General features: G+C 43.3%; 1 protein-coding gene across 4 annotated transcripts in view; it reads right to left on the reverse strand.

The window, feature by feature from the left end:
* Positions 1–21049, reverse strand: part of LOC126531630 (nephrin-like) — a 372938-nt gene that overhangs the window by 25758 nt on the left and 326131 nt on the right. For all 4 annotated transcript variants that reach the window (XM_050179245.2, XM_055071313.1, XM_055071314.1 and 1 more), the window contains 3 exons: positions 19338–19631; positions 11326–11438; positions 9421–9607 (listed from right to left, as the gene is read on the reverse strand). In XM_050179245.2, the coding sequence (XP_050035202.1) occupies positions 9421–9607; positions 11326–11438; positions 19338–19631 (594 nt within the window). The remainder of the gene's footprint in view (positions 1–9420; positions 9608–11325; positions 11439–19337; positions 19632–21049) is intronic.

Here is a 21049-nt window from a genome sequence, read left to right on the forward strand (position 1 = left end):
GGCAGTGGGATCAACATACAAGGGTCGATCAGTGCGTGACGAGATGCCAGAAGGATTGAAGAAGTGGTAAAATGACTAAAACCACCTTAAAGGGGTGAGATACACCGCATTCATGCACGCGCACAGTTATGAGCGTTGCGCCCAGGTCGCGAGAGAAAAGCGGTACATACATATATATATATATACATATGTGTGTGTGTGTGTGCCGAAAGGCCACGGGGAAATCAAGGTATATGCCCAAAATGAAACACAGACACACACACACACACATATTATATATATATACATATATATATTTCATTTTCAGCCCATAACTTGATTTCCCCGTGGCCTTTCGGCTTGAACTCCTGGCCTATTCCTCTCCGAGCTATGGAGTCATCTCATTTTTTTAAGCACAATGTACTCAAGGCTTTACGATAGGACAATATTTTGTGAAGCGAAGTAAAAGAGTGCAGGCGATTTGACTGAAGTCGATTCCAGTCAGTTGCCCTGCATGGGTAAGCTAATGTTAATATATACGAAAAGAAGAAAAAGCAACAACCCAGGAAAACCTTGAAAACTGTCAGGCGCATAGCAACTGAGTCATTGGTAGCAGTATCAAAATTAGCCAGGTGTACAGAAGGCAGCAAGACGTCAAGTACCGCATACGTAGCCTGATACATAGACGCTCGTTGTGACTGCCACATAGGGAATTATGCCCTGCTATGAGAGCCACTGTCTAGTCTCTAAAGCGTTTGAAGCTTCGAACGAAAACGTGAACCAAAAAAAAAAGAAATAAAAAAAACTGAAGTGAATCGGAGTTTATCCAAAGTGTAAAAAGACAGGTACACATTAGGAGGAAGGCAAAAATTATAATATCCCTGTTTGCAGAGAGATGGGCCCCGCCAGGCACATTGCCCTTGTCCGAAAGTGTACCTGAATTTTTACACTTTGAATAAGCTTCGCTTCACTTCAGAAACAAAAGACAGCATAGTGGAAATTGGTGTTGGGCTAGTGGTAAACCGTGATATTGCACAAATTAGGCGCAATTTAGCACTCCCGCATTCATGCTCAGACTCACAAACGCATACACTCAAGAACGCCCCCCCCCCCCCCCCTCTCCACCCCAACACACACAGCTTTCACTACCAACTGTTTATACAGTGCATGAGACCCAAAATATGCAGGGACACCCATGCGCAGTGACCAACATCAAAGCCAAACATATAAAAAACAAGTAGCACACTTTAAGAGGAAGCTTTAGCTCGGGCCCAACTTCGACGCGGCCTGTTCAAATACACGTAAAACGCAAACATGTTTTACTGAGATAACCCCTGGACCAATTTTAATTAAATTCGTTGAATTTGAGAGAGAAAGTTAAATTCTAGCGACTGTTTGTAGCGGAATTTCGATTTAGGGCCTGAACTTTGTTAAAAATATTTTCAAAAGTTCGCAAGTTTGAAAAAAATAGAAGCACGAAATTTACAGATTAATAGCTCCGCATCAAAAACAGATATCGCGGTTCTGTAAACAGCACCCTTTAGACAATCGAAAGCGGACAAATTCAATATGTCATTTTATATCTTACGTGAATTCTTTACGTTGTGCGCAAGGGTTCTGCAGAAGCGCTATTATCATATTACTAAATTTTTTGAGATTCATGTGTAACATATCAATTCTGTCCGCTTTAGATGTACTATTAGATGCAATTCACAAAGTTGTGGTATCATTTTTCATTGCTGAGTTACAGAGTTGTAAACTTGATAATTTCGTTTTCTTAAAATTTTAGATTTTTGTCAATTTTTAATACAAACTTTTATACTTACAACTACAATAATACAAGCTTTTAATACAAACTTTTAATACAAATACAAATTAGAAACCAAGCGTCACTAGGTCTTAAGTTTTTAGTTTAAGTGCAACGAACCTTGGCAAATTTGCTCCAGTGGTTGCTGAGAAAAACAAATTCTCCTTTTACGTGTATTTAGATACGAGCACCTGAGCTAAAGCTTCCTCCTAAAGCTCGGTATAAAGAAAGGAAAATTCCATTGGAAACAAGGCTATGCATGGTTCTCTGACGCACTGAACCTTTATCTTTCCGATGAAAAAAAAAAGAACTTCTTTGCGCTTCTACCGAGAACCTGCGTATCAGAAAATCGTGGGTTACACCTACTTTATACAACGTGCGTTACAAGATAGGCATACTTGTCCTCTTTTTTTTCTTTTTTTATGCGTACACCTTCAACCAGTCATTCAAACATCTGTTTGCCCGACGTACACTTTCCCACAGTATAGTGGAATAGAGTATATACTACTCCCATGCAGCACTTCACAAAGGTCGGCTCTTGTTTCTTTTTCTTTCTTTCTTTTTTTTTTGATGGTATACGCGTTTTTTGTCATTGCATACGCGCGGGCACGTTGCTGAGTTTTTCGGCCACCGAAAAAAACCAGCGGTTCTGCATGCCTGGCCGCGACCTTCTTTAGATTGTGGGCACGTGCGTCTGGTTAAATTCCCTGCCTTCTCTCTCTTCTCTCTCTATCTTTAATTTGTGGGAGCGCTCATGAATATAGGGCACCACTTGTGACTTGGTCTCCTAGGGCTCCCAAGCAGCTCTGTCCTTTTGTGTCCCAGGTTTTAGCGTCTGGATAAGTGACTCGGCAACCGTATTTATAACCGACAAAGGGATGGCCTGCACCCAACAACCGGCTTAATTGATTATTAAAGCTTACGCACATCTTCCTTATATTCATAAGTTCTCCCACAATCTAAAGAAGGTTGCGGCCAGGCATGGTTTTCTGGGTGCCCGAAAAACTCGGGAAACCGTGGTCGCGCATGTGCAATGTAAGAAAGCGCGGATGCAAGAAAAAAACATCAGACGACGTTCGTAAAGTTCCCTATGGGAGTGGTATACACTATTCCACTATCCTGCTGAAAAGTTCACGTAGTGCAAACAGGGATATGTTTGAATGACCCGTTAAGGGAACATTCACAAAAATAAAGAAAAAGGAGGCCAAGTATGCGCACCTTGTAGCCACGTTGTATCATGTGGCTGTGAGCCACGATTGTCCAATAGGCAGGCTCTCGGAAGAAGCGTAAAACCAGCGACAATGTGAAGCATTAGAAGCTTTTTTTTTTCACCGAGAAAAATAAGGTGTAGTGCGCCAGTGAACCATCCATATCCTTGTTTCCGACGGAATTTTCATCTCTTAACGTAAAGCTTTAAAGTGCGTCACTTAGTTGTTTCTTTATATGTTCGTCTTTATTGTTGGTCACTTCGCATGCATGTCCCTATATAAATTTCGGTTTCATCCACTGAATAAATATTTGGGAGTGAGCGCTCTGTGTGGGGGGTGTTCTTGAGTGTACGCGTGTGTATGTGTGTGCGTGAATGCGGAAGTGCTACATTACGCCTAATTACCTTAATAGGAAAAGTCAGCAGACTTCCACGATGTTACTTGGTTCTGATCTCCTATACTAAAAAAAATTAGGGAGTTTTACGTGACAGGCCGCCATTGGAATATGAACCTGGCAACGTTTAACGCTAGAACGTTATCTAGTGAGGCGAGTCTAGCAGTGCTATTGGAGGAATTAGAGGGCAGTAAATGGGATATAATAGGGCTCAGTGAAGTTAGGAGGCCAAAAGAAGCATATACAGTGCTAAAAAGCGGGCACGTCCTGTGCTACCGGGGCTTAGCAGAGAGACGAAAACTAGGAGTCGGATTCCTGATTAATAAGAGCATAGCTGGTAACATACAGGAATTCTATAGCATTAACGAGAGAGTGGCATGTCTTGTTGTGAAACTTAATAAGAGGTACAAAATGAAGGTTGTACAGGTCTACGCCCCTACATCTAGTCATGATGACCAGGAAGTCGAAAGGTTCTATGAAGACGTGTAATCGGCGATGCGTAAAGTCAAAACAAAATACAGTATACTGATGGGCGATTTCAATGCAAGGGTAGGCAAGAAGCAGGCCGGAGACAAGTCAGTGGGGTAATATGGCATAGGCTCTAGGAATAGCAGAGGAGAGTTATTAGTAGAGTTTGCAGAACAGAATAATATGCGGATAATGAATACCTTTTTCCGCAAGCAGGTTAGCCGAAAGTGGACGTGGAGGAGCCAGAATGGGGAGACTAGAAATGAAATCGACTTCATAATCTGCGCGAACCCTGGCATCATACAAGATGTAGACGTGCTCGGCAAGGTGCGCTGCAGTGACCATAGAATGGTAAGAACTCGAATTAGCCTTGACTTGAGGAGGGAACGGAAGAAACTGGTACATAAGAAGCCAATCAATGAGTTAGCGGTAAGAGGGAAACTAGAGGAATTCCGCATCAAGCTACAGAACAGGTATTCGGCTTTAACCCAGGAAGAGGACCATAGTGTTGAAGCAATGAACGACAATCTTATGGGCATCATTTAAGAGTGCGCAATAGAAGTCGGTGGTAACGCCGTTAAACAGGAAACCAGTAAGCTATCGCAGGAGCCGAAAGATCTGATCAAGAAACGCCAATGTATGAAAGCCTCTAACCCTACAGCTAGAATAGAACTGGCAGAACTTTCTAAGTTAATCGACAAGCGTAAGACAGCGGACATAAGGAACTATAATATGGATAGAATTGAACAGGCTCTCAGGAACGGAGGAAGCCTAAAAGCAGTGAAGAAGAAACTAGGAATAGGCAAGAATCACATGTGTGCATTAAGAGACAAAGCCGGCAATATCGTTACTAATATGGATGAGATAGTTCAAGTGGCTGAAGAGTTTTACAGAGATTTATACAATGCGAGTAACACCCACGACGATAAGGTGAGAGAGAATAGTCTAGAGGAACTTGAAATCCCACAAGTAACACCGGAAGAGGTAAAGAACGCCTTAGGAGCTATGCAAAGGGGGAAGGCAGCTGGGGAGGATCAGGTAACAGCAGATTTGTTGAAGGATGGTGGGAACACTGTCCTAGAAAGATTGGCCGCCCTATATACACAATGCCGCATGACCTCGAACGTACCGGAATCTTGGAAGAACGCTAACATAATCCTAATCCATAAGAAAGGGGACGCCAAAGACTTGAAAAATTATAGACCGATCAGCTTACTGTCCGTTGCCTACAAAGTATTTACTAAGGTAATCCCAAACAGAATCAGGAATACCTTAGACTTCTGTCAACCAAAGGACCAGGCAGGATTCCGTAAAGGCTACTCAACAATAGACCATATTCACACTATCAATCAGGTGATAGAGAAATGTGCGGAATATAACCAACCCTTATATATAGCCTTCATTGATTACGAAAAAGCATTTGATTCAGTCGAAACCTCAGCAGTCATGAAGGCACTACGGAATCAGGGTGTAGATGAGCCATATGTAAAGATACTGGAAGATATCTATAGCGGTTCCACAGCCACCGTAATCCTCCACAAAGAAAGCAACAAAATCCCAACAAAGAAAGGCGTCTGACAGGGAGATACGATATCTCCAATGCTATTTACAGCATGTTTACAGGAGGTATTCAGAGACCTGGAGTGGGAAGAATTGGGGATAAAAGTTGATGGAGAATACCTTAGCAACTTGCGATTCGCTGATGATATTGCCTTGCTTAGTAATTCAGTAGAACAATTGCAATGCATGCTCACTGACCTGGAGAGGCAAAGCAGAAGGGTGGGTCTGAAAATTAATCTACAGAAAACTAAAGTAGTGTTTAACAGTCTCGGAAGAGAACAGCAGTTTACCATAGGTAGCGAGGCACTGGAAGTGGTAAGGGAATACATCTACTTAGGGCAGGTAGTGACCACGGATCCGGATCATGAGACTGAAATAACCAGAAGAATAAGAATGGGCTGGGGTGCGTTTGGCAGGCATTCTCAAATCATGAACAGCAGGTTGCCACTATCGCTCAAGAGGAAGGTGTATAACAGCTTTGTCTTACCAGTACTCACCTACGGGGCAGAAACCTGGAGGCTTACGAAAAGGGTTCTGCTGAAATTGAGGACGGAGCAACGAGCTATGGAAAGAAGAATGATAGGTGTAACGTTAAGGGATAAGAAAAGAGCAGATTGGGTGAGGGAACAAACGCGGGTAAGTGACATCTTAGTTGAAATCAAGAAAAAGAAATGGGCATGGGCCGGACATGTAATGAGGAGGGAAGATAACCGGTGGTCATTAAGGGTTACGGACTGGATTCCAAGGGAAGGGAAGCGTAGTAGGGGGCGGCAGAATGTTAGGTGGGCGGATGACATTAAGACGTTTGCAGGGACAACATGGCCACAATTAGTACATGACCGGGGTAGTTGGAGAAGTATGGGAGAGGCCTTTACCCTGCAGTGGGCGTAACTAGGCTGATGATGATGATGATGACGTGCCATAACCACGACCTCATTATGAGGCACACCATAGTGAAGGACTCCGGAAATTTTGGACCACCTAGGGTTCTTTAATGGGCACTTAAATATAAGCACGCGAATGTTTTCGCATCCCCCCCCCCCCGCCGAAGTGCGGCCGCCGTGGATCTCCTATGCTACTTACAGCTCGTATTCGGCGTCTTCTGAAGAACTACTACTTTGTGATGCAGACAACTTCGTCGTTCGGCTGCACTAACTACTGCTGGGGCCTCCGAAATACATGCACAGACGCCACTATTTTTCGAGTCAACATGGCGCACAACACGCCTCAAAAATTTCCACAGGCGTTATGCTCAAGGTAATTTGTTAGTCCAGCAAGCGCAGTTTCTCCCTAAAGCATTTGCAGCACAAGCACGAGATCGGCATGGAAGTCAAAGCTGTATTTTTTTTATCGACATATGATAAGTGTGAATCTGAAGAGAAGTTGATAACGTCACAACGAAGATGACGGGTTAGCGAAAGCATCGGATGAGCGGACAGAGGACGCCGGTTACGAGCCTTTAATCGAGGTGACATATAAAAGAAATCAACTAGCAGTTGTCGTAACAGTACTGTCAATGAGTTGACACTCTCAAGTAAATGTGAATTCACGAGAGCCATAACTATGCATACAAACGAAGGAAACGTATGTGCCAAATCTCCCGATGCTACAGCGTAATACGATCATATGTCCACAGTGGCTCGGTGGCTGTAGCCTTCTTCTCTTGAGCACGAGCAAAGTACATTTATTTGTAGGACTGAAAAGCGTATTCTTTATTTCACGTGCAATGCGGATAAAGTGCGTAAACTTGAAACTAACAAACCTTTCTCGTCTTTTTCTTTTCGCGCGACCGTTTCCGAAGAAGCGCCGAGAGCAGAAACTTACGAAAGACGGGTTGAGAAATAAAATGAAGTAGTATATGCAACACAGTCAAAAGAGAAGCTAAAATAAGGTGCTCTCATATGCGCGTGCAATCGGAAGGCAACGCTTTCCGTTTCCCCTTCCTGCCACTTTGCTTCCGACTTCCAGTTATAAATATGAGTCTCCATTGCGTACATTTCGACTGATGTTCTGATGTCATCACGCTTAGACACCCGCGCGCGGACATCGCTGCGCGACAGTTGCCATCACTCCTGGCTCCACTCATCCGAAAAGTAGGCCGCCGCGTGCTTCATGCGAAGAGCGCGTGCTCTAAAGTGGCGTACGCAAATCGCTGGACGAAGTCGAGCGCACGCGCTCACACGCAAGAAGCGAATGAGGGAAACGCGCACGAAAATGATAATAATAATACGCAATGAGCGTGCAATAAGTAAATAAAATAAAACAAAGCTAAAGCGCAACGTTATTCTTTCCATCTTGAATTTTCACTCATCTCCGCCGATCTACTATCGCCATTTCATTTTCTTTATTTTTCAATTCGGGAATTATTCTGGACGTCATTTGTTTCTTCTCGTTCGACTTATCTAGCGCTTGACTTTTAACGCGTGTAGAGTGTCATTGTTAGGCTACTCGTTTTTCTTAACGGCTTACTTGCCGCCATCTCATCTACCAACAGCGCTTGCAGAAACAGCACGAGCCAGGCACTTAATGATTAATTCCGCCTCTTCACTTTACCTCTGAGCAATGTACGCGTTTTTGCAACATCACGTTCTAAATAGAAGCAAGGACCACCACAACAAGAGGAGTATACCTTGAGAAGTGTAGGCCTGATTCCGCAGTAAATTGCATCCAATACTGCACGTTGCGAGTGCGTACACGCATGCACGCACAAAACAAGGCCAAAGTGATTAATTCGTAACGATAAGTGTCTCCCGCACGTGTTCTTGTGAGAAAATTTACTAATTAATTTTCGCACCTGTCGGCGCATGCTTTCCCTATTATGCGAACCATTTCGCGCAGTGCTTTGCTGGGTGCGCTGCAAATGCGAGAAAGCGTCATGTAGAATTATTGTTTAAGGCTCCATATTGCATGCTCTACGGTAGAAAGGAGCTTATTGCTACCGAGGAAACGTGACAGACATTTTAAAAAAGCACAGTGAAAAAAAGAGACAGCTAAGAAATAACATGCTTGTGTAATGTTTGGTCAATTTTTAGTGTGAAAGCAGCTATTTTTTTAATGGCACAGATCTCCCATTGATTCGCAGTCCCAATTCTTCAATTAAACCTGCGAGTTTCTAGCGAAATTGTGCCCATAGATGGTGGCGACCTTGACGCATAAACTGGTGTACCATGGCCACATCTACAGAAAATTTCCCAGTTTATGCATGATACAATATGCACAGAACCAATTCAGTGCCAAATTTTTGTTTTTAAGTCTATTTCTGTTATACAATGTCACTTTATCTTTTACAAAGTGCGATCACTGAGCATTACGCCTATTTATGTAAAATCTATCGTCAGCTTGATAATAAGTTATCACTACAGAAGTGCAATTTAGAAAGTTTGGGCAGATTGTACACTCTGAACCCTTCGCTACAGCTCCGGCTTCCACTCTGACTCTCTCAACGCCAGACAATCCTGCTTATAAGCTGTGGCTTGGCGGTTTATTCAAGAAAACCTGCTCCACCCTCATCGAAACGGTTGTGGGTGCTCTGTGCGCTGCTCACAGTTCCACCGAGACCATCGATCACATGCTCGGCGAGTGTTCTCGCTTTTGGCCAGAGACACGATCGCTCTCCATCGCATCAGCTCGATAGGACGACGGGCCTTTGTCTATTGCCACTGGAACAGCGGCCTGGCCGTTCAAACACGCACGAGTTTCCAAAGACGCTAATTCATTTTTAAAGGTCGACCATCTCGGGGAATCGTCTTTGACCACGTAGAACTTCCCTAGTACATGTATATGGTTAAATAATTTTCATTCTCTCCATCTTTCTGTTCCGTTCGCCCTCCCCCCTCTCTGTTTTCTCTGATGCTGTCCAGCTGATACCGGTCCCTCTGGTACTGTCCGCTGATATGCGACTGATATCTCTTCAGAAATCAAGGCACACCTTAGTTGTTTGAGTGATTCACTACAGACTTCCGCTTCGGCAGCCCATAACATGTATGAACAAAACTCGTGCTCACCGTCTCCATCGTCGCGCGCCTCCTCGGTGCTTGCTGTGAAGATGTCGCTGTCGCTGCGCCCCTTGGCGTTCTGAGCGAAGGCGCGCACTATGAACTCGGTGCCCGGTGGCAGCGGCTGCACCAGGAACAACGGCCGCTCCTTCTGCTCTCGCGTCGCGAGCGTCTCACTGCGCACCGAGTCGATGACCTGAAACAGTGAAAGGTTGTCGATATGCGTCACTGCATGCGGTGCCACGGATATTACGTCGCCTGACACTCCATCCAGCCCCTCTTAAAGGGGGGGATGGGTGCAAACGACACGCATAGATCGTTTGAAAGAAGCTTCAGAGACCGCATATTGCAATGGCTGTTACACTCTCCAATTCGGTACTATATCCTCCTAGACACTGAAACTAGTGTTTGATCGCGCTGCAGCTTCCGTGATACCTTCGGTGAACCATTTCATTTACTTCATTTACATAAGAAATTGGCTAATCAGGTAGGTAGCCTTGGCGATACTGAAAGTGAGCAGCTCTGATTAGTTGCAGCAAGAAGTTCAAATAGAAGAAAATGAAAGAGTGTCCCTTTTACTCCGCGTAAATTACGCGCTCAAACTATTACTACACTCTTCGGTAGCGCGCTGTCAAGCGGACCGTGAGCGCTTAGAAGTTCCTTCTTGCTGTTGACAATACCCTGCGGTTGGGGCTTAGGAAATCCGTAAATAAGAAAAAGAGTTACGCTTGCTAAGGGTAAGGCAGCACTGTCGATCTTGCGCCGGCAGAGCACTCCCTTTACCCTTTTCTGAGACGATGCATCAATTATGGAGATCTTCGTCGAAAGGAAACTCTTGAAATTCATTGCTCTTTTTCTCTTATTCTCTAACTAACATGCCGGAGTACAATTTTACCTTGCGTCAAAACCTTGCTGGAATGCTACCGAGCCATCAGAGTTACGTAGCATAGTTACGGGCACAGGCGGCCGTTGAAGAATTCTGAACTTTGGCTATCCTTATTCAGAGTGCGCTTCTTAAACCATGCTTTGCTGTTTGCAGATGGCGCATTGCCACGTGATTAAACTTCACGACTTTGATATTGTATTTGATTTCAGAGCAATAAATACTCAATCACAGAAACATTATGTTGATCCTCCATGTAAAAATACAAAAGCAGGGCACTAGTAGCTGCGAAGTAGTTGCTGTGCACTGTGTGGTAGCAAAGTGAGGCCTTAGTATAACAAGCACACACTAGACAAAGGTGGTATGTTAATGACATTTGATGCTTCTACTCTCAGCAATGACAAAGTATTAGCCAATGGATGAAATAAGACGCACTACGTTATAATACTTCCCTTTATCTTAAGGAGTTTAGGAGACACCGTTTTGACCCTCGTTCCTGTCATCATTAGTCATTGTCAATTATGTGCAGAGTGTACACTGCAACACTCTTAGTGCGCACAAGGGTAACTAACAGCTTTGCAATGTCAGCGCGGAATGTTTACAGGGAAAACTTTCCTTATTTACATATGCGCAGCTGCTCCCTGCAGTTGGCCAACGAGTAGCCGGCTGCACGAATCAGCCCGGGCTGCAATTCTCGGCTCGTATTCGTGAGACTGCTCATGCTCTAGCATGGTTCGTCAGACCAGGTGCTCTACAAATGGGGCCTCAAACGTATCTTCTATATAATATTATCGAATGCGACAGGCATTACATTAATAGATATGAAAACCAAGAAGGAAGATTTCTTAATTTGCGCTGTGGATTCAAGGCTAAATGCTTGGGCTCCCCAAAAAATGAGCTCTCTCGCATATCCGGCAACTCGTAAGCAATCGAATGCGATCATCCTTGACAAGGAAGCAAAAAATAATAAAAAGGGGGGGGGGGGGGGGGGAGCGGGTTGAGTGTAGGATCCCATTTGCTTTCAGGCTCACCTCGAGATGAAATGTTTGCTCCAGCCCACCGTCGTATCCAGAGTCGCATTCTATTTTGAGCGAATCAGCGGTGGCGTTGACCACGTTGCAATTACTCAAGGGCTCCGGGGGTCCTGCAAAGGAAATAGGACAAAGAAGAACAGAAGGTAAGCTAATAAATACACTATTAATATTTACTGTAGCTTTGCTACATGTAGCAAAAGGAAAGCGTACGGAGAGGTCGGCATGGTTCGAAGACAACAGCAGGACTTCCAGCAGCTACAGATTATAGACAGCGAACAGCTCCAATAGTGTCACATAGGTGAATAAATTTGTAATACATACAGTAAGTTAAATACGGTTTTATGCAACACACTCTTTCATTGTACCAGATCAATGTTGCCAAAACTGTAGTTCTGAGCCAGTGAGGAAACCGCAGGAAGATTCATTACTGCACAGAACCCTCGCACTTAGCTGTGATATTTTCCTATACGCGGTGCTCTTTTGTTAAACGAGTGGAATAGAGCGACTCGAGAAAGGCGAAAAATGGCGAGGACACTTCCTTTGCAGTTTGTGACCATGAAATATACGCGTCGCGCCGAGTGCGGCCTTGATAGCTGTATGCTGTGAAAGAACGAAATTTCAGTACCTATACAGGCAACCAGAATATACTGGCTTATGTAAATGGCGAGCGATAAGGGAGCGAGCATGGTTGTTTTTCGACCAGTAGCCCCGGGTCTATTCCTGAAGAAGTTCCTGAAAGCGAACAGCACGTAAAACCCCAAAGCGCTCAAGTGGTGAGTTAAGGTATACGTGGTGAATGTAACTTCAGGGAGAACTCGGGCTTGTTATCCAATATGCAATCCGTTGTGTTATATTGACACTGAAAGGGCCTCTATAGCAACTGCAATGGATCTGCTTCCAAATGTCGTGTTCAACTGCAGCAGTTCCAGCAGAAGATGGGGAAACCTGCTGCTTATTGCGAAATCTTAAAGGCTGTTTGAGATGCAGTAGTCGAAGCAAAACAAAAACGTGGCTTGGGTTTAACGTGGCTTGAACCTAGTTACACGAACGAAAACTCTTTTAAGCATGGTTAGACACGATTTTGCTTCTTTGAATGTTTTATTCCACATCAAAGGCTTCAGCCCTGTCTTGCTGTGGCTTGACTAAGGTAAAGACTGATTTATGTTCTGTAAAGCAGTTGCTTGGAGTTAGAACTTGGGTTATTTTAATGTTCGGACTCAGCCTGGCGCCTGCAGCGACTTCATGGCGAGACTGAGTGCACCGCCGAAGCGGCTGTTAAAACCCTCGCCTAGTCACGTGGTAGATAGCGGCGAGGCTCGAGTTCAACCACCTCTGACCACGAAAACAGGTGGAAAAGGCTAAGAAAGTTGTTCGCTTTCAAAAGGATGTAAGCTGGGTAAAAGCTTCTCGCGAGTGCGTCTGTAGCACTTAGTACACTAACGACTCTGGTTTTACATCACTTCGTTTTACGCAGATTCTTATGGCTGTTACTGCTTTTTTCGAGAGTCTGCTTCTGTTTCATTTTGAGAAAAAGAACTCAGCATCTAGGCCAGTGAAAGACAAAACAACACAGGCCCTGTGTTGTTCGAGCTTTCATTGGTCCTGTTGTAGCGCTGTTTTTCTCGGAATTTTACTCAACACTACAGCCCCCAATTCATACCCTTCTACTGTTTGTCCTCATAAACGAAATTTTTATGGCTACAACAAAATATGCTAGCTAAACAATCAAAATTGCTGTTTAGTGTACAAGGGCTGCCCTAAACAACAACAAGATTATGGCGGTAACAGGAAATGCAACACATTGAACAAGTAGATAGTTAATACCGCGTAAATACATACTGCTTGTGATTTAGACACGTCAGAGTTTTCGAGGTTCCTTAATATAAAAATCAATTGGGAAGTAAAGCGAATAACCGTAATCTCATCCAATCTTCCCATGTGCCCCGTGAATAACACTGGCTGTGCGGTTCAATATCACCACAAGAATCAGGGATTGTGAGGGCTTCATTATTTCCCGTGTACTATTTGCGTCGCTATATATTTGGTTCTATCAGTAGCAGTGCTGCCCATAGCATTGCCTCATCTGTAAGCCGAAACTCGCACGGCATAGAGAATGAAAACATGACTGCGTATTCCCTGTTTCATCATGCCTCGTCATAAATATTGGATGTTTACTTTTGGCTCCAACAAATCCTTAGATGTGCCTCTGGCAGATACCACAACTCTAACACTCTTAAGTGGTGCAGCGCGCAGCAGGACAGAGCGACACGGAAAGGACCAGGACGAGCGCTTACTGCTAAATGAAATATATTGTTCGACATAGAAGACTATGTGGAAACAATGTGACATAAAAATGTGACATTGCCGGCATTCTCCTGTAGGAGCATGCCAACAATGTTAGAAATGAAGGGAAGATTTTTAGCCTTACATTGTAGTGCATGTGGATGCGCGCCACATTGTAGCAAAGAAAAGTAATTTTTAAGCACATGGACGACTGCACGCGCATCATTGTCGAAGAAGCTAGCATGGCATGCGAAGGATGTCTTGCATAAGTTTGCGATTCCTGGCCTTATCGCAAAGGGCTTTGGCATTTCTAGACAACGTCTGCGCGAATTGTGTGGCCAACGATAGTATCTCTGTTTTATGCCGCCTTTCGCATCTTTTCTTCTGTTTTTTTTTTTCTATACAAAATTATGCATTAAAGAATAAAATTTAGCTTGGCAGTAAGTACCTCGTCCTCTCCGTTTCCCTCTGTCCTGCTTCGCGCGGCACAATTTCACATTAAAGAAAACCAACTAGCCGAAACAAATACCCATCTAATATTCCAAGAGGTGGCCATTACTCCTACGAAAAATCAGAATATTTAAACAAGTAATAAATGCCGTAACGTTAATTACCTTTCTAATTATTGGCTCAAGACCCATATTTAATCTACAAATTGTAGCTGGTGAGTTCGCATGGCCTATCTACTTGTAACGAATTTTGAGGAGGGCACCAGTCTCAATATATGCGTCTTCAAGCTTGCGGTAAAAATGCACTTTTGTTCCACTTACTTTTTGTTGAAGAAAACGCAGATTTGTGCACTGAAGAACTAAAGTAACTGAGATGCCAAGGTATTTTGTCGGATACTCTGAAGATTAATATCTCGAAGCTGGTGTAGTCTTGAGAATTCGTTCCAAGTAGATATACCTTGCATACTCAATACCCGCAATTCGCGGATTGAAATATGTGCCGTAAAGTAAATACTGGCTCATAAACTTCTTGCTTTCGCCCCTCGACAAGTTACTGTGCATAGCGTCACGTGCGCGAAAGTCTTGACACATAGTTGCCAATTTACGCGCGGGTAAAAAAAAAAAATGCTTCTTACAAGCGATCCATGATCGATCTAGTCAGGCACTAATTTTATGTCTTAAAAACTGTAACAGCGCAAACGCATGCATCCACAAAGTAACAAGGACGAGACACAAGCGCTGACTGTCAACAAAATTTTATTGACGGAACAAGGACATAATATATAAGGGAAAAGGTAGAAGTGAAGGGGGAAGGGAGTGATACAATCAGGAAAAAAAATTACATTGCGCATCGATGAACGAACGTGCCGGCAGTCAACGGAAACAGACACAGAAAAACAAAAGAAAACTAGAAAAGAGATAGTTGCTATCGTAATTTTATTACGGTAGCAAATATACGGACACTTCAGGCGAACTTCCACCGTCGTCGTCAGCAAGTTCTCTCGGTCATCGAATGCGATGTGTTCATGTTTTTCTGACCACGCGTTTCACCGTGCTCGTTAATTTATTTAGTAAGAGAATGTTCACAGCAATTTTCGCAGCTAATAAAACTACTAACCTTGTTTTGTATAGCTGTCGAATAATTTGCTATAGTAATCAATGAGTCGGCTTTCGGGCGAAACTGCGACTTTTCAGCCCGCGCTGTTTAATCCGCCTCTCTAAGGGGCACGATAGCTAAGTGGCTGACTCTGTGGGACAGACGCTTCCCTGGTGCACGTACCAGGCCCTGACTGAGAATGCCGCCAAAGTGCATTTGAGAACGTACTTGGAACCCTATCTTTGCGAACACAATAGACGGTCTCCTAAATGTATTTGTGAATATTTTTCTAACTCTGCTGACCATTTTGTAGCAAATAGAATGTAAGGAATATGTTTAACATGAAGTTTCGATGTCATCCCGAGTTCGTTTTTGTTTAATTTTACATATTATTCGTACAGTCGATAAATGCGCTTGCTTCAGTGCTAGTTCATTGTTCATCTCTTGTATGCATGTCTTCTTTTCAATACTTTCCTCTTTTCCGTGCTTATCGCTACTAAGATTTAGCTTTCTGTGCGACAAGAAAATGCCAGACATCTTCGAAATTCAAAAGTAAATAAGGCTCCCAAAAGACACCATCGAGAAGTGTTTTCTTAAAATTCGATATACCAGTTCAGAGGATAACACCGAATTCCTTTCAGGAATGTACTGCTGGCGGCAGCTCACAGATTCAATTTGTGCGAGAGTTTCTTGAAGAAAAAAGTAATGCTGAGAGGAATACAAAAAGGCATCCTATCATTTCGTCCAATACTAGAAGTGCGGAATAGTTCTTGAATCTTGTCGTGTCGACGCTGGTCTTTCCGTCAAATCGCTCTTCATTTTAGGAGTCCTCTATTCTGACTTCTAGAAGCGAAATAAGGCAAATGCAGTCCTCTTGCATTCAACGAGAGAGACAAAAAAAGAAAACACACAGAATAGAGATTGTGAAAGTGAATAGTGGATGTAAGCGCGAGGCGACACCATAAAATAAATCCGCAATCAGCGCCAAGATAAAAAAAAATGTCTTCGCTTCGACTGTTTTTCATGCTTCCCCCGGGCAATACTCTTTACTGACTTCAGAAGTTCCTGTTTTTTCGGCCCGAAGACATATGTGTCTACGACTCTCCTTCACGACTACCAACCCATTGTTATCAAATGTAGGCAGCGTAAAGCTTCACAGGAAAGGAAAGCTTAGTTTAGTGTAGTTTTGTTCAAATGACCTTTCCAGTTTACAATACTATTAGATTAGTCGGGACATAGAAAAGCTGAGATAGTTCATATCCGATGTGGAGTACACCTGCTGCTTATACATATTGATGAAGTTTCTTGCATTTGGCATAAACCTTTGCTCATTTTTTTTCTTCCCACTAGCGCTTACTTCGCGAGTGACGGTAATCGCGACTTTTTGTTAGGCAGCCAATAACATAAGCTAATTTTATTAGTGTCTTCGGTTTATAGTCTGCAATTGCTCTGAATTTGCTCTAGTTGACACTCTAATTATACTCCCTAATCATAAAAATCTGACACAAATTATTTTTCTGTTGGAAACACCCATATGCACCTAGTGTCCATCATTCTGTATAATCATATTAGTTCGTACATCAAAACCAATATGAACCCATACGAATCAATACAAATATATGGAATTATGATAAGGGGCGTATGGAGCTTTTTCAATATTACTATGAAAAGAAACAAAGTAGCGTACATCCGTACCGCCATCGTAATCTCTATAGCAGCGCCCACTTTTTGTGCACTGTACTATATTGGCATCATATTCTGTGTTTACGCTGAAGAAAACATGCGAAACAACGCAGCAGATTTACTGCAGCGACTAAAAATTTCATCGTATGGATGCAAGTTTTACTGTACATTTATTGATTACAAAACGGGAAAGCTACGCAGTGATTTCTCGTGCATTTGATTGATTGTCCATGCAGATGCATTCAATGGTTAACAAGGCATTACTGTTTTAATCGCTCATTTAGTCCGATACATAAAACGGGACCTAAAAACTCACTCGCTGACTATCAGTCGAAATCACTCACAAGTGTATGTTCCAAATCACTGAGAAATATCATTTACAACACGGTAATCTAGTACTAAGATCAAAATGAGTACATTACGAACGACCAACATGGCTACAGAGCCGGCTTATCCTGCGTTTTGGCAATGACCCCTTTCCTTATTTTTACCCTGGTGAGGAGATTGACTGCGTATATTCTCTGGTTTCAGGAAGACTTAGGACACCGTAAGGCAAGCTCTGTAACTACACAAGCTGGCTTCTCTTTGTATACACTACACTGTCGTAGGTTGAACCTGTGACTACATTTAGTTGTGAACTCGGCATGTGTTACTAAATGGTGGTCGGTGTTATAACTTGAGTGCATCATCTGGTGTCCCCAAAGAGTTAGTTTAGGGCCCTTCTTCTTCTTCATTTTTACGAATGATATTTTTATGCATATTTTTATGCATATTTTTATGCAAAGCACTGTGCTATTGTACGCTGATGACTGAGGCGTTTATAGCAATGTTAAAGATGTATCCGATGTCTCTTTTCTACGACGTGATTGGACAGTATACGGCACTGGTGCGCAAAATAGAAAAGGCATCTGAATCCCCTTGTAGTTCCTACTTGTTCCGCTCAGACGTGGGTGTTCCCCTGTTATGTTCCCCTGTTACGTTTCTTTCGTCGCAAACCACGGTTCCGGCGTGCACCTCGTCTGTCGTCTGCTTCAGCTTCCGCTATAGACGCTTGCGCTGTATGTCATTTGTGGTATATAAATGTGCGTAAGCATTGTTGTTCGCTTCAGCTCATGCTGCAGACGTTCACGTGTAGATGAACGCTTGCTACAATAATCTTGGATAAATTAATGTTCTGGCTCGGCAAGTCCTAAAATACTTTGTACGCGTTTCCGGCACTAGGTGGTTACATTTAAATCCACGCAAACAATGGAGGTAAAGCTTTCAATAAATCCGACTAGCAGCCTGCTCACGCAAATAGTAGCAAGCGAACTACCGGTGATATCTAGGCTCTTGCTAGATTTTGCGCATATACATCATGACATAATGTATACTTGAAAAAAGAAGTACGAATGGTTAAAATCTCAGGAAACATAATTTTAAGTAGAAAAGAACGCGAATTGCAAAAACCTTATGCCCGGATACTAAACTTCATTTCATTCGGTTCCGCCGCTATGTTCTTAGGAATATAGGAGCAGTTGTTATCAACATTCGTGCTCATCTCACACACACACACACACACACACAAAAGAAAATTTTCATTTCCTTTGCCATACCGCACTACCATCCAGGAGTGAAACAGTTCATGACTTCCCTAATCCACCATCGAAGGAGCCTAACAAAGTAAAATCATTACATTGGCGACAAAAATCAATTTTGAGTTGAATAAAAGACAGGAAACCAAAGTGCGCCAGTTGAAGATTCAAACCACGATAGAAGCGAAAGTGCTTACCGCGAAAGCTTCGTAGTATTACCGTATGAAAACTACTCCAGACAAATCGGTATCAAATGAAAGCAATCTAGTTAAGTTTGCAAAACCTATAAGACAACCGAGCAATGCACAACCCGTTCTCGCAATCAGACTGACACGCAGCTTCGTTCTTTTCTTGCGCGTTTATCGTCTGCTACGCGGCCCACTTTGGCCACGCAAGAGACGCTTCTCAAGCTGGCTGTTCATATTCCATTTCGATGGCACGTGGCGCTTTGTACTTATGCTAGCAGCCCGGAGAATAGGAGGAGGGGAGAGCACTATAGTGGAGGCCTGTTGTGGAGAGCGCGAGCAGCGAAGGCCGCTGCGCGCGCTCAGTGGAAGCGGGTTCGCTGCATCACTAAGGAAACAGGACAAAGCATTGGCGAGTGCCAGTCAGCTCTACTCAATATCCAACTCCATGGTTTTGCATATAAAATTTCTTGAATCACGAAAAGCATGGCGCGTGTCAGAATCAACAGCATTATATATTTTTTCGCTTTTTTTTATTTCGTGCTGGGTAATTTGAGTGCGCGTTACAAGCAAGGGCTCGTAATTACACAGCATATACGGTAACTGTTCGACCCCTACGGGCCATCAATACTTAACGCCACGCCTATTACGCACCTAGAAACCCATTAAAATTCCGCTTTTTTTTTAATTTTCACTTCGTAAACAAGATTTGGTAAAAATATCAAACACTCGAGCTCACCCGCGGCGACGATTGTGAACACGCATGGCTTGACCTGCGTGCCGACGCTGTTCTTTCCCCAGCAGTAGAGCATGCCGTAGTCGGTGCGGCTACGAGGAACGTGGGTGGCGACACTGCGCAGTTCTTTGTCGACCGGCATGGCGGACAGGTGCCGCTCTCCCTCGAAGGTGCTGTTGAAACGCCACTGGAAGGACACATCCGGGGGGTCAGCTTCCAATTCGCAGGACACCTGAGCCGCCTCGTCCTTGGCGACGCCGTAAACCAACTTCTGTCCTTCCCGGCACACGGGAGCAACTGTGTGAAAAGAAATGTAATACCACTTTCAACAAGACATGTTGCTGGGGTTGTTGATCCATTATACGTAAGAAGTTAAAAGCGGAAATAATAGAGACACAAACGCGGCGGAAAATACCCACCACTGGCGCTCAACTAAAGGCACGTTTCGGGCAAAAGTTAGCGAACAGTTGATGGTACGCACATGCGCAGAACAAACGTCACCCGGCTCAAAAAGAAAGAAGAAAAAAGAAGAGACTTGGAAGTTCTTTATCAGACGTGAAGAACCTTTTACATCAGCCTTGCATGCAACCTATTCACTTCCTTTGTTATGTTTAAAGATATGTCATTAACAAAAAAGACAAGAAAGAAGACAAATCCAAAAGACCATTTCTCAATCATGAGAATGCTACGCAAGAGAGGTATTTTCTTTCTCAGCTCAGTAATGCCCGAACACAGTTCCGTATAAGTAAAGATTGGAACAACTGGTTCGTCTTAACTTTAGCTAGAATTTATTTATTGTAGTAATTAATTATGTAGTAATTGATCGGCTTACTCCGTAACCCACGAATAAAACCTCACACCGGCGTATTAAGATGGCAATCATAAACTTTAAGTTTCTCGCTCTTAAATCAGCATTTAGGTGTCTAAAACTGTGCGTAGCACATACGACGATTTTGCTGGGCATTGCAGGGTTAATTTGTTCCATTTTTCTGTATTCTTGCTGGGATTGGTCATGGAGAGCCTTGGTTGTGCAGCTCAGAGAGCTTCATTTTAAGAATGCTAGCGATAATATTGCTTCATTGTGCGTCAAAGAACGCCGCCAGTACAGATCTTCATACAGTGCAGCTCTCTACATAGTGCCACCAAAGAAGAAAAATTTCAGCGCTAATCCTACTTTTTTGTTTTTATTCGAAAGTATGCTGTAGTACTAACAGTTACGGCAGGGTTACTTAAAGTGGTTGGAAACACTTTGTTATGCCTGCTTCAATCGACACGAAAGTGTACGGGCGTTCACAACGTAGGCAGTATAGAAAAGGGCGGTATTTTCACATCTTCGAATTATGCTGAGTTCTTTATGCTAAATATTGTTAATAAAACTGTTATCGCAGGGCCAATGCACACGAACATTGGCCGAAAGTGTCATATTATGCGCAGGGTAAAATGAAATCTAACGCAGCAGTTACATATTGTTGGCTTGGATAAATTTTACTTACTTGGGTAAATTTTAGTGTAAGCTTCTGGCTTCACATTACACGAAGCACCACGTGAGCTATATTTTTTTGCAAATTATTAGCATTTATGGCAGATTATCAATAATTAGTGTGAAGAGCTGGTTGCTTGCAAAAATGGGCTAAATTTAAGAAAATTACCGTACTTCGAATGCATTCAAATTATGGCGTTTAACGTCCCCAAGCAGCTCCATACACGGGTTGTAT

Source organism: Dermacentor andersoni, chromosome 5, assembly GCF_023375885.2.
Source record: "Dermacentor andersoni chromosome 5, qqDerAnde1_hic_scaffold, whole genome shotgun sequence".
NCBI lineage: Eukaryota > Metazoa > Arthropoda > Arachnida > Ixodida > Ixodidae > Dermacentor > Dermacentor andersoni.